We start from the raw sequence: 12,102 nt of genomic DNA, 5'->3' as shown, positions 1-12,102 counted from the left end.
CAAGGCGATGCACGTCTACACGTGTAGGAAAAAGAAGAATGGAAAAAAATTCCCACGTGCACGCACGTGCTAGTATATTAGTTTTCTTGATAAGATGGATTTCTTTTGTAAGAAAAAAAGATACAGATGCATATATATAATTCAAAAATAAAAAAATTTGAAAAAATATTTAAACAAATAACAAAATTTAATTATAATCGTGGTAGATATTGTTATTACATATATATTGATAGAAGTTTACTAGTATTTATTAATATTATCAATGATAAAAATTGGTATAAATTTATTATCGATAAAAGTTTATTAATATCTGTTAATTATAGAAATTGATAAAAGTCTATTATTGATAGAGACTGACAGTAGTATATCAGATAGAAGTTTATCGATGATATTATGAAATTGATATAAGTTTAGTAATATATATATATTTTTAGTATTTCTTTAAATAGTTTGAAAATGGCTCGAAATCAAAATAATAATAATAAAAAAAAGAATCGAAAACTAATAGACGCCATTTTGCCACCATAAAAAATTACCACCCATTGGTTGGCCACTTCACATCGTTCAGTCCTCGCTCTCTCTCTTTCTCCTTTTCTTCTTCTTCTCCTTGTTCCCCGTCTCAACAATGGCGGACCACAATCTCACCTCGCCGCTGCTCCCCGCCGAACCCTCAGACCGCGTCGACGTAATCCTCAGAATCGAAGATGACGCCGCCGTTCCACCGGAGCAGATCAACAATCAGAACGGCAATCACCACGATCCTCGATTGTGCTTTACCAATCCTTACGGGTTTATTGGCTCCAATGGATTCTCCGTTCCCGAGGCGACCACGGTCGATCCATTTCGGAACAACACGCCCAGTATCGATGGAGTTTATGAGTTGGTTAAGATTATAGTTTGCATACCTATTGCGCTTGCTCGTCTTGTGCTCTTTGGGCTATGTCTTTTGGTTGGATATATAGCTACCAAGACGGCGCTTCAGGGGTGGAAGGATAAGGAGAATCCGATGCCTAAGTGGAGGTGTAGGCTTATGGGAGTTACGAGGCTTTGCGGACGGTGTATTCTCTTTTCTTTTGGGTAAGATATGCTTCTGTTTGCTAAAACCAGGGCATATTTGTACTCCCTTTTTATTTAATTTTTCGTGTTTCTTTGGATGTCTTGATCAATTAATACTTTCAAGTAAGACAATCTTAAGAAAAAGTAAATCATCATAGAAGAGGTACTCCTACGTATTTTGGTATGTCATATAGTTGTCATATTTGGTGAAAAATAGATTTCCTGCTCTGTTTAATTGTTCATCTATTCTCTCGAGCACAATTTCTGTATTATTTCCTTGAGATTCTACTTTTTCTACTGTTACTTCTTGTCCAATCTAGTGATTCTTCTTTGTTTGTCTTTCCCTTTCAGATATCATTGGATATCAAGAAAAGGGAAGCCTGCTCCAAGGGAAATTGCACCAATTGTTGTATCAAACCATGTATCTTACATAGAACCTATCTTTTATTTTTATGAGTTATTTCCAACTATGGTCGCAGCCGAGTCCCATGATTCCATACCCTTTGTTGGGACCATTATCAGAGCCATGCAGGTTATTTCATGTCCTTTACCACTCGATTTTCTGTTTCCAAGTAAAGAAGTGAGATGCAGGGGTCGAGCCTAAGTCCTAGGCGTGCTTGGCTTTTTGAAACATTGTTCATAACTAATTAGCCATCTGCTCCGATATAATATCCGTTTCTGGTGGAAAAAGGAAAAAAAAGAGAATCTCAATTATTGTTTACATTTCTCAGGTGATATATGTAGATAGATTTTCACCTACATCGAAGAAGCATGCCATTAGTGAAATAAAGGTAAAAAGTTTCAGTAACTTTCACATGTACTTACACATCACCTTTATTTATTTATTATTATTATTTGATAGGAAACAAAGAATATCATTTTGATCGAATGAAATTACAAAATATGTTTCTAATGGACTATTCGAAAGCTTAAATCATAATTTCAAAAGGGTGAAACCAATTTACACCAAGTAAGAGCAAAAGAGTCTCCTCATCGCTCTTGAAGAGATGACCAAGAAGGATAATATCTAAAAAAGACCATAGATTTGTAGGTAAAGTCAACGGCCACCCAAATCTCTGGGAGATAAAATCCCAAAAAGATCTAGAAAAAGGAACATGAAATAAAGAGATGACTGTGTTTTGGGACCATTAGTACACATAATACAAGATGAAGAAGACAAAGAAATCCCCAGTAATCTGCGTTGAAGCATGCCTTGGGTGATGAGACACAAATTGCTTAGTTCCCAAAGAAAGAACTTAAGTTTGGGATAGTTTCAGTTCAAAATTGCCTAATATAAAGCCTCTTTTTCCATAATATTTATCGATAAATGGGATATAGCCAAAGATTTTGTGGACAAACCATTTTGGTCTAAGTTCCATTCCCAAGAATCCTCAGAGTCCGTGATCATAACATTTGTAAGAGTACAGAAACTTCTTTGTTGAGTGTGAGGGCAAATAATGAGGGGTATCCTTCTCTCAAAACTCTATTCCCCAACCGATGGTCAGACCAAAACCGAGCAATGGGGTCATTGTCAATCTTAAAAGTAATATTCCTGTAAACATACTTCTTTATACGATCAATATATCTCCATGGACCTTTGGATGAATTGTGGGGCATTTGTAATACATTTTCTAAGAACTCAAAGGCACAGTTATACAACCTATGAACGTTTTCTGTTCAAGGTTGTTTTTGTAACAAATTCTGATTTCTTTTGAAAAATAAAAACATTGTTTAGGTGGTGTGTGCCTCAATAAGAGTTTTTAGCATCTAGGTCTCTTTTTTAAAACAATGGTTAGAAAACCGTTTTCCCATTCTCTAATTAAATTTTTTTAAACACCTCTATATTTGGTTACTCACAAGTTATATTATATTTTATATGTATAACAGTTAATAGTTTTAGTTAGCCATGCTAATCTTATTTGTATTGTTCCAATTTATTGGATGTCCTCAAAGGGACCAATAATAACTTTAGTCGGACTATTGTTTTTTTTGTTTGTTCGTTCGTTCGTTTGTTTGTTTTTTTTTTTTTAAAAAAAAGAAAATAAAATTTTAAACTATGGTTAAAACTTATGGACATGGTGTAGTACAAAGACAATGATGAATGAATGATATACTATCGCTCTTCTCGCTTTTTCTCGTTTGATGATTGACTTGAATAGACGTGATAAGATCTTTGATAGAAAACTGTGCTTTCAAGGATGTGAAAACAGAGAAAGGCTTCTTGTAATAGATTTCCAAGAGTTCTGTTATTTCCAGAGGGAACCACTACGAATGGAAGGGCTCTTATTTCTTTTCAACTTGGTGCTTTCCTTCCTGGTTATTCTATCCAACCTGTTGTTGTCCGTTATCCTCATGTACACTTTGACCAATCATGGTAGGTATCTACTCAGTTGATTGTTTATTTGGTGCCAACTCCTTGTCTTATTATGATGTTTGTGATAATGCTATTTTGTATAGGGGGTTTGTTTCTTTGCCAAAGCTCATGATTAGAATGTTTATGCAATTTCACAATTATATGGAGGTATTTTTTTATTCATTCTTTTTTGTGTCCTTCACCTGTTTATAACCTTTTGATTTCATTTGATTTAGGCAATGTTAATGCCACACTTTATTATCTGACCAGGTTGAGTATCTTCCTATTATTTCACCGCGATATAATGGAAAAGAAAGCGCTTTTGATTTTGCTAAGAGGGTAAGGTTCTGCTTATCTGAGTTTATAATTTCTTTCTTACTTTCTTATAGTAGTTCGTTTACCCTCTTTCTTGATCTTCCTTCTCTAGCAATTCTATTGACGTTAGAAGTATGGTTCAGGGTGCTACTTCCACATATTTTATCTATCTATGCTTACTAATAGTCGAATTCCCTTTTCATTCATTATGTACATTCCTTAACAAAAACTGTCAGTCTGAAAAAACTTTCAATCTGCATATGGACACTATCTTCTGGATCACCAATCGTTTAATTCTTGTTAAAAGAAGCTATCATTTCATTTTTATTGTTCCTATTTCTTCTTTATTCTGCAACTTCAAGTTCCATTTTGTTTTGGATGAATTTAAATCCCTCCAGTCTTGTACAGTATTTTCCTCACGCTAGGGTTCAAATATTGATTCAAATTAAGGTGGATAATTGATAAATTTCCAAACCTGAGAAGAGTTAAACCCATTTAATGTTTGTAGAATCAAGGTTGCTTGAATAGTGATTGAAAAGTATACATAGCTAATGCTTCTTGCCTAATTGGGTGGGAAACTACGTATGAACTGGATGGTGTGTGTATTGTGTTTTCTTTAAGGGTTTATTTATTTATTAATTTTTTGGGTCAAAATACTAATTTGGTCCTTTACTTTGGGTCTCACTTATGTACTTTCAAATGTTCATAATTATGTCCAAAGTTGGTCACTCCACTTTCAATATATCTCAAAATTAATTAATCTTTATTGTTTATTTAAAGTTAATTTTTTTTTAATTCGACTTATCAAATTAATCATTTTCATTTTCATTTAAGAAAAGACAATGTGATTATGTTTCCGAAATTTATAGAGGAAGACCAATAAAGACTAAATTTTTCTAAAAAAAGTTTTAACAAAAAATGAGTATTAGGGCACTTTTGAAAGTAGTGTGCTAAATTTGGACGTTTAAAAGTAGAGAGACTAAAAATAGAGCAAGTTCTACTGTACAAGGACCAAAAATATACTACAACCTTTTTTCCCCTCTCAATCAAATTATAGTGCGTGTTATTTGTGACTTAATAACTTATGTTTTTGACTACTTCTGTTTTGCGGACAGTTCAATATTTATTCTTGATGAGAATTGGAAAATTATTCATGCAGACTAGCCGTGCGATGGCCACTGCACTAAATGTTGTCCAAACGCCTCATTCATACGGAGATTTAATGCTTCTGACCAAGGCTGCCCAGGCAAATCAAGTATGTACCTTTTTTCCATTTTAGTATTGCAGTTAATATCTATATTCTTCCCAACTGTTCACATTAGAGTTTAAACGTGAATGATGGATCTGGTTTATCATGCACCACGCCACCTACTCGGCGATTTCCACTTGACTAATTTTGTGGTTTTAAACCTTATTTGTTATGTCATTTTGGTCATGCATGTGTGGCCATGTTAAACTTCCGGTGATGTTAATGGTCTTTATGCTTTTGGTTTACTTTCTTGAACTGAATGCTTATATTTTTATCTTTTATCCTTACCTTTTGTGATAACAATTTTGCAGGAGAGTCCCTCTGATTATATGATTGGAATGTCCAAGATGGAACAAGTAAGTCCTTGTTGACATAACAATGAATAATTTTTTTCCTTCACTTTCGACGTGGTTTGATGATTTTCTAGTAAAATTTCATCTATGAACGGGCATTGTGCTGCCTGGGGTTAATCAAATTTTGATTCGGTATATATGACATTTGTTTTGTTTTAGTTCATCACCTTCTGAAATATCTCCCTTATTTCACATGCTTTTCTGATTATATTAAAAATTTTGGTTTCTTTTCCCCATTTGTCCCAGGTTAGTAGCCTTGAAGCTGTTGATTTTCTTGATAAGTTTCTGTCGATGAATCCTGACTCCAGGTACTATTCTACTTTTTACTTCCATATGTGCAGTATATTTAAGGTTTTTCTATTTTGTTGGTAGCGTTGGATGTGGTGAAATAAGGAATATAATTTTTTTGGGGGATATAGATTGGGAACTGCTGATAATTGATTTGTGTGATATAGTGCTTGTTGACATTTTTTTCCAATTCTATTATCCCATTATTTTCTTATTATTTACGAATTGGAGTCTTATAATTATACTCTTATGGTCGCTTGTCAAGACCTTGTCCTTCCCTTAGGCAGGCATTTTCTTCATTCCCAACACAATTTTGTTTCTTATCAACAAATAATCTGAAGTATGACCATGACACTCTTCGCATTTGACGTGGAAGTTAGTGAATTTGAAATTGAGTTATGTTCTTATTGGGGAAAACAAATTGAGCTGTGGACCACTTTTGATGTGGAAATTAGTGACGCTGAAATATCTCCCTTATATGGCACACTCTATGCTATTAAAAATTAGTGTTAAAATAAATCAATTGAATGATGATGTAATGTGTCAAGGTCATAAAATTACTGCTTTTAGTTCGTTGCCACTCTTCGATTGTCTAATGATCGTAAGAGTTTAACTGAAAACACCTTAGTTTGGGGTAACATTGAAACCTTTAAGATTAGAGATTAGAGGGTCATAGATTGGTTGATAGTTAAGCCTCAAGAAGCTGGTCTTTTATTTCAGAATTCAATCAGTCATAGAAGAAGTCTCATTTCATGTTAAGCTTTTATTTTCTCTTTCTTTCTTTTGATATCTTGGTCCAGTTTTGATTTTCTAATCTCATACTGGCAAGCTTTTGATAGCTTTATGTTTAGTATACTCTTTTGTAATTCGAGCTCGAGCATTAGTTTCATTATTTTATTTCAATGAAAAGTTAGGTTTCCATTTTTAAAAAAACATACTTGAACTTTAGGGACTAAAATATCTATTGGGCTCATGTGCCTGTAATACAAAAGTTCAATAAGCCCAAAAAATTCTAAGCTAATTTTTGCACCCAAAAAAAGTAATGATAATAATTTTAAAGCACTTACCAAGCTTCTTTCATACAAGACGGCATCCACATGTCTATAGCGAAAGATTTCTGATATTGTTGTCTTGTTCCTCTTGCAGTGGCCGTGCTACATATAGTGGATTTATAAGAGCTCTAAGACTCAAGGCTTGTGTGGTTGCTGAAGAGGTGAGTTTACTCTAGCTTCAATATCTTTACTAGCAGTTGTTTTTCTAATGGTTTATGTAAGTTGCTTGTGCTTAAACTCACAGTAAACACGACTAAAAATTTGCTGGTTTCTTCTAGTCTGGTGGACTTTTAAGGGGTTAGATATTCCCATCATGGAATTAGCAGGTGTATGAGCAATAAATAAATTCAATGGAGCAACATGCATTGATGCAATACAAAATTTGAGTGCTTTGATGCTTCTATTTATTTTTTTTTTTAAAAAATCTTATCTTAAAAATATTGAAATTAATATAAATTGCTCTAGTTTTTGTTTGTGCTTCTCTGTTCGTTGACATCTATTCTCTGGTGCATTTAGATTCACCCTCCACTAAGAATAGAGTGTTAACTTCTTAGAAATTGAATAGCAGTGGTGTTGTCCTTAGATTATGAAACTTTGCTCGGTGGAAAGATAAATGATAGTGGATAATGCGTAATGGTCGTAAATGTCGGTGTGGATGCAATCATGTCGATTATTTTATGTTCTTGATTCTTACCAGTTTGATATCTCTCTATTCCTACCCCAATTATTCATTTTCATTTGTTTACTTGCCTTGTTCTTTTGGGTTTTTTTCTCAAGCCGAGTTATTGAAAATCCTTTTTTATTGCTTATGTGCTGCAGATATTTTCTTTTATTGATATAGAGAAGACGGGAACAATAACATACAAGCAGGTTTTTCCTTCTCTCAGAACTTTTATTTCTTTATCCTGTATTCTCCCTTTCTATCAGAGTGCAACTGTTCTCAATTTGAACCTTTTGACAGTGTGTGTCATCAACTTGATGTCAGAAACTGCAGAGTTTCGAACAATCACCATTTTATCCGCATGCATATATAGATTTCTTTCTTTTTTGGACATACATGCTTCAAGAAATTCCTAGGTTAAAACAATTGTAGTAACACAGAAACTATGGCACATCAGTGGATCATTACTTGTTAATTAAAACTGCTGGCTGCTGTAAGAAGAGTTTCAGTTTTTATCTGAAGAAATTAGCCCATGTGAATCCCTTGGCTGATTGAACTTCCACGATATTATTCCGTTCTTTGACTAATTAAGAACTATACTATGCATTCCAAGCGTAATGCTTGCTTTGCATTGTCCATCTTCAGTGTTCTTTAAAGTTTTTTGCATTTGATAGCATAATATGTTTTTGTTGCTAGTTTTCTTGAATTCCACATTGTTCATAATTAAAGTTACTGGTTTCTTCCAGTACCTGTTCGGTTCTTTGCACGTTATGAAGCTGCAAGGTTTTCAGCGATCATGTGAGCTGATCCTTACTGAATGTAGCAACGAAGGAGATAAAATTTCAGAACACAAGGTAAACTTGTCATTCCTTTACTCGATTTTTTTGATACCTTTGTACATTTGGATGAATGCTGATTTCTCATTCTCTTGTTACTTATCGGCGTCAGCTAGAAGAATTGATAAGGCCAGCTATACCAGATCTGAATACCGACGAGGTACTTGTCTTGACTGCGCCATTCCTTTTTTGTATACTAAATGAACGACCTTAACTACCCATGAAAAAACTAATCACTCATTTTCTGTCAAGTATCAAATGTAACTCTTTGTTATGTACGAGTGATTGCAGGCTCATGAGCTCTTGAAACTATTTGATACCAATGGTGACGGAAAGATTAGCAAGAATGATTTATGTGGCTGCTTAAGAAGGAACCCACTGCTGATTGCACTTTTTTCACGGTGTTTGCTACCGAGCTCGTAACTGGAAATAACATAGTGTGTCTAACATTGTTGTTTTATGGATGAGTTTCCCATGTCTTGTTTGGTCATTGTATTGTTATCACCTCCCATGAATGTGTTGTTTATTAGGAGGAACCCAGATATAGGAGAGGGTTGGGCTTTTCCTTGAATATAAATATAGGGTAGTGGGGCAACATATTTTGCTACATTGCCCCCTGTGAAATTATCCACTCCTGAAAACTACTACTACATGTATTTTGATATGAGTTCTTGTTGTGTCACAAAACTTACTGCCCTGTGGTTTACCATAGTCTAAACAAGTTTGCTGTTTTGCTGATGATAAAATTTGCTCAATTTCTCCAGGCCATAATCTTGTGGATGTTCAGCTTTTTCTCCATATCATTCCAAACTGGAGGTATTGTATCTCACTCATAATCTATCATGAATTCTCATATGCATTTTATAAGGGAGCTATCATAAGTTTGGTTCTTGGAATCAACATTCAAATTTCTAATATCTTGATCGATAATATATTTTTGAAAAACTTACTCTTTTGGTCTTCAAATTTTGAAGAACATGTGTGTTTGTTCCATGACTTTTAAAAATGTAAGCTTTTAGTTCTCGGGTTTTTAAGAATAGACTCATTTGGTCTTTTGATTTTTCAAAAGGTATCTTTTGTCTGTGAATTTTTAAAATAAGTTTAAAAAGTCCCTCAAATAACTTTCACTATTATTTTTGAATAATTATATTACATTTTAGATTAGAAGAATAATTTTCTAATTTTAAATACCATATAATTATTTTTAAAAAATCAAACAATAAATACTTCGATAGACCTTTAAACCTATTTTTATAAATTTGGGATTAAAAAAGTACATTTTTAAAATTCAGGGATTAAATATACATATTCTTCAAAACTTTGAGACTAAAAAGATAATTTTCATGTATATTTTTACTAGTCAAATTATGCTTGAATTTACAATTTCATAAGTCTTGAGTTTTTCATGATTGTTGATGGTTAGATTTGTGTATCCGAAGCTAAAAAAGTTGAAAATTTTCCTTACCCCCTCCCTATCGGTCGAGCTGCTTCGCTCCTGCGAAAACTGGTGTTATTAGGCAGATTCGAGTATTTTCGATTATGGTTTGCCATTCATATGCATAATGTACACTTAGCTTGAGTTAAAAAAATGTACTTTGTTATATCATAAATAAACTTCGATGAATCGCTAATTGGCAAAATCAAACATAGTTTACGCGAATTCAAATTTAGTAGGTTGATTAAATTCGGGATAAAGTATTATTGGAGTATGGTATCACTGAAACGTAGAAGAAAGGGAGAAGCCAATGTCATTTGACTTGCATGATTGGAAGTGTTTGTCCTTTTCACTTATGTTATTGCACTGCATCTATTTATGATGATTGACTTGGAGCGGATTTTGATCCACATGAGAAAAAAGTGTTTTTTTAGAAAAACTTATTTTTATTTAAACATTTTCAATAAAAATTGATTATATTTTGATTGATTATCAAATACTTTGAGTGTGTTTTGATTACATTTTCAAGTATTTAATTTAAAAGGATAAGTCATTTTAAAAGAAATTGGAATGTTTGATAATCATTCAAAATAGTTTTTTAAGTGTATTTTAATCTTTTTTTTTTTGTCAAAAGTGTTTAAATAAAAATAAATTTTTTGAAAAACATTTTTTTCTTAAGTGAATTCAAATGGGTCCTTCAATTTCATTTAAAATGTCTTATTTTTTAAAATTAAATACTTGAAAATATATTTTAAATATATTCTTTTAAACTAGTTTTTTTTTTCCGATCAAGCAAAGTTTTGGCTAAGAATTTACCTTTTTCCATCGAATTTTAAATTTGAATCATCTGTCGGCCTGTCTTTGTTCATCCATCACTCGTCAGTGTACGGTTCTTCCTCCCTTCTCACTTATTGTACCTTCTTTGAATCAAACTAATCCCGAGTTATATATATTTATATTATACATATGTTGGGGAAAATGCCATGCTCCAACTAAGTTCATTTTTTTTTCTTGATTAAATTATAAATTTGGGTCACTTGATTTTTAACAAGTTAGAATGTAGTTCAACCTTAGTTCGATAAAATCTTCATAGATAGTTTTAAAGTTTCATCAAACAATATATAACTATTCATGAGGTTTGTGTTTGTCAAACTATAGAGAATACATTCTAACATTTTCCTAACTACAGGGATGAGATTTGTAATTTACCTCTCGTTTACTAAGGCAAATGAAGGGTGGTAGGAGATTAGAACCTCTAATCTATTTGATTGAATGTATATCTTAAATAGTTGGGTTATTTTTTGTTTGCTTTATTTTTGTTTATTATTTCCATGGATATTTGATTAGCTACTTCAATTTAATATATTGTGATATCTTTTGAGCATTAATCTCTTTTCATATCATCAATTAAAAAATTTTTTCTTGTTAAAAAAAATAATATAGTGTAAACCTTCGTCATATCTTAACCAATTAAATTATATTTAGGTTTGTTTTTGTTTGATATTAGTTGTGTACTAATCAATTTAAACTTCAGGACTACTTTTTAGTGCAAGGTTGAAAGTTAATGAGTTGAACTTATAATATAACCTCAAAATTGTGTTTTAATTGATTAAATTAAAACATATTGTTAGTATAAGTATTTCTAGTCTTCAGTTTCAATTTAATATATATATTTTTTAGTACAATTTGTATTGTTTCTATGATTTTAAAAGTTTCTTCCACGTCCCTATTGTTTGAAATTAACAAATTAAGACAAATGTTACAAGTATATCATGCCATCTTTCTAAAAGGAGTTACAGAATTTCAACAAGCACTCATCAATTGCACTCTAGTAGAATATTTCCTGACCCTCTTTCAAATTTTTAATTAGAACAATCTAACCTAAAATCATGTTTTTTCAACCAAAGGACTCCAAATCTTGCCGCATTGTTAAATTCCCCACTCCATTTTCATTTCACATGGATAATTCTAATTTAAAGAATAAATTCTTAAACCTCCTAGTATAAATAGGAAAAAACAATTAAATTATTTAATTGTGATATACATAGTCACTATCTAAGGCATTCCAAAATAAAACATGAAATTTGAATATTATGTCTATATAAATATAATTAATTTTTTTATTACTCCGGGACAGATCCTTATAAGATGAATATCATAGACATATAAGAATTGACTTGTTAATATATGGAATAAAATGTTTAGGAGCTTCTTTCAAAACCTTTAATAATAAAAAAGAAAGACTATAATGTAAACTTTGAAAAATAGAAAGAGTTGTTATTTTACTATCAAGTTGAGGTAGGAATAAATTGAAAAAAAAAAATCCAGAGAAAAAGGAAAAGTGGACCAAGTTAAATGGAGAAAGAGGCCTTGGAAATTTCGACACGTGGCACTGACATGGTGGTCCCCACCGACCATTCCAACAACGTTGGCAACTCTAAACCAATTAGATTTGGACGAAACCTTACCCTTTCCAATCATACCTTCTCTATACTGCACACTTT

General features: G+C 32.3%; 1 protein-coding gene across 1 annotated transcript; it reads left to right on the top strand.

Moving 5' to 3' along the window:
- Positions 1-625: 625 nt before the first annotated feature.
- On the top strand, positions 626-8,934 carry LOC120082097 (lysophospholipid acyltransferase LPEAT2). Its single transcript, XM_039037326.1, has 14 exons — positions 626-1,077; positions 1,408-1,588; positions 1,788-1,847; positions 3,267-3,430; positions 3,514-3,577; positions 3,680-3,748; positions 4,884-4,979; positions 5,285-5,329; positions 5,573-5,634; positions 6,761-6,827; positions 7,486-7,536; positions 8,074-8,181; positions 8,276-8,323; positions 8,455-8,934. The coding sequence occupies exons 1-14, from the start codon at positions 626-628 to the stop codon at positions 8,584-8,586; spliced, it is 1,599 nt and encodes a 532-aa protein (XP_038893254.1). The 3' UTR covers positions 8,587-8,934.
- Positions 8,935-12,102: the final 3,168 nt, after the last annotated feature.

The sequence above is a fragment of the Benincasa hispida genome, chromosome 1 (genome assembly GCF_009727055.1).
Source record: "Benincasa hispida cultivar B227 chromosome 1, ASM972705v1, whole genome shotgun sequence".
NCBI classification, from domain to species: domain Eukaryota; kingdom Viridiplantae; phylum Streptophyta; class Magnoliopsida; order Cucurbitales; family Cucurbitaceae; genus Benincasa; species Benincasa hispida.
Note: the sequence above shows the minus strand (reverse complement) of the source record. Positions and strands in the feature narration are given on the sequence as shown.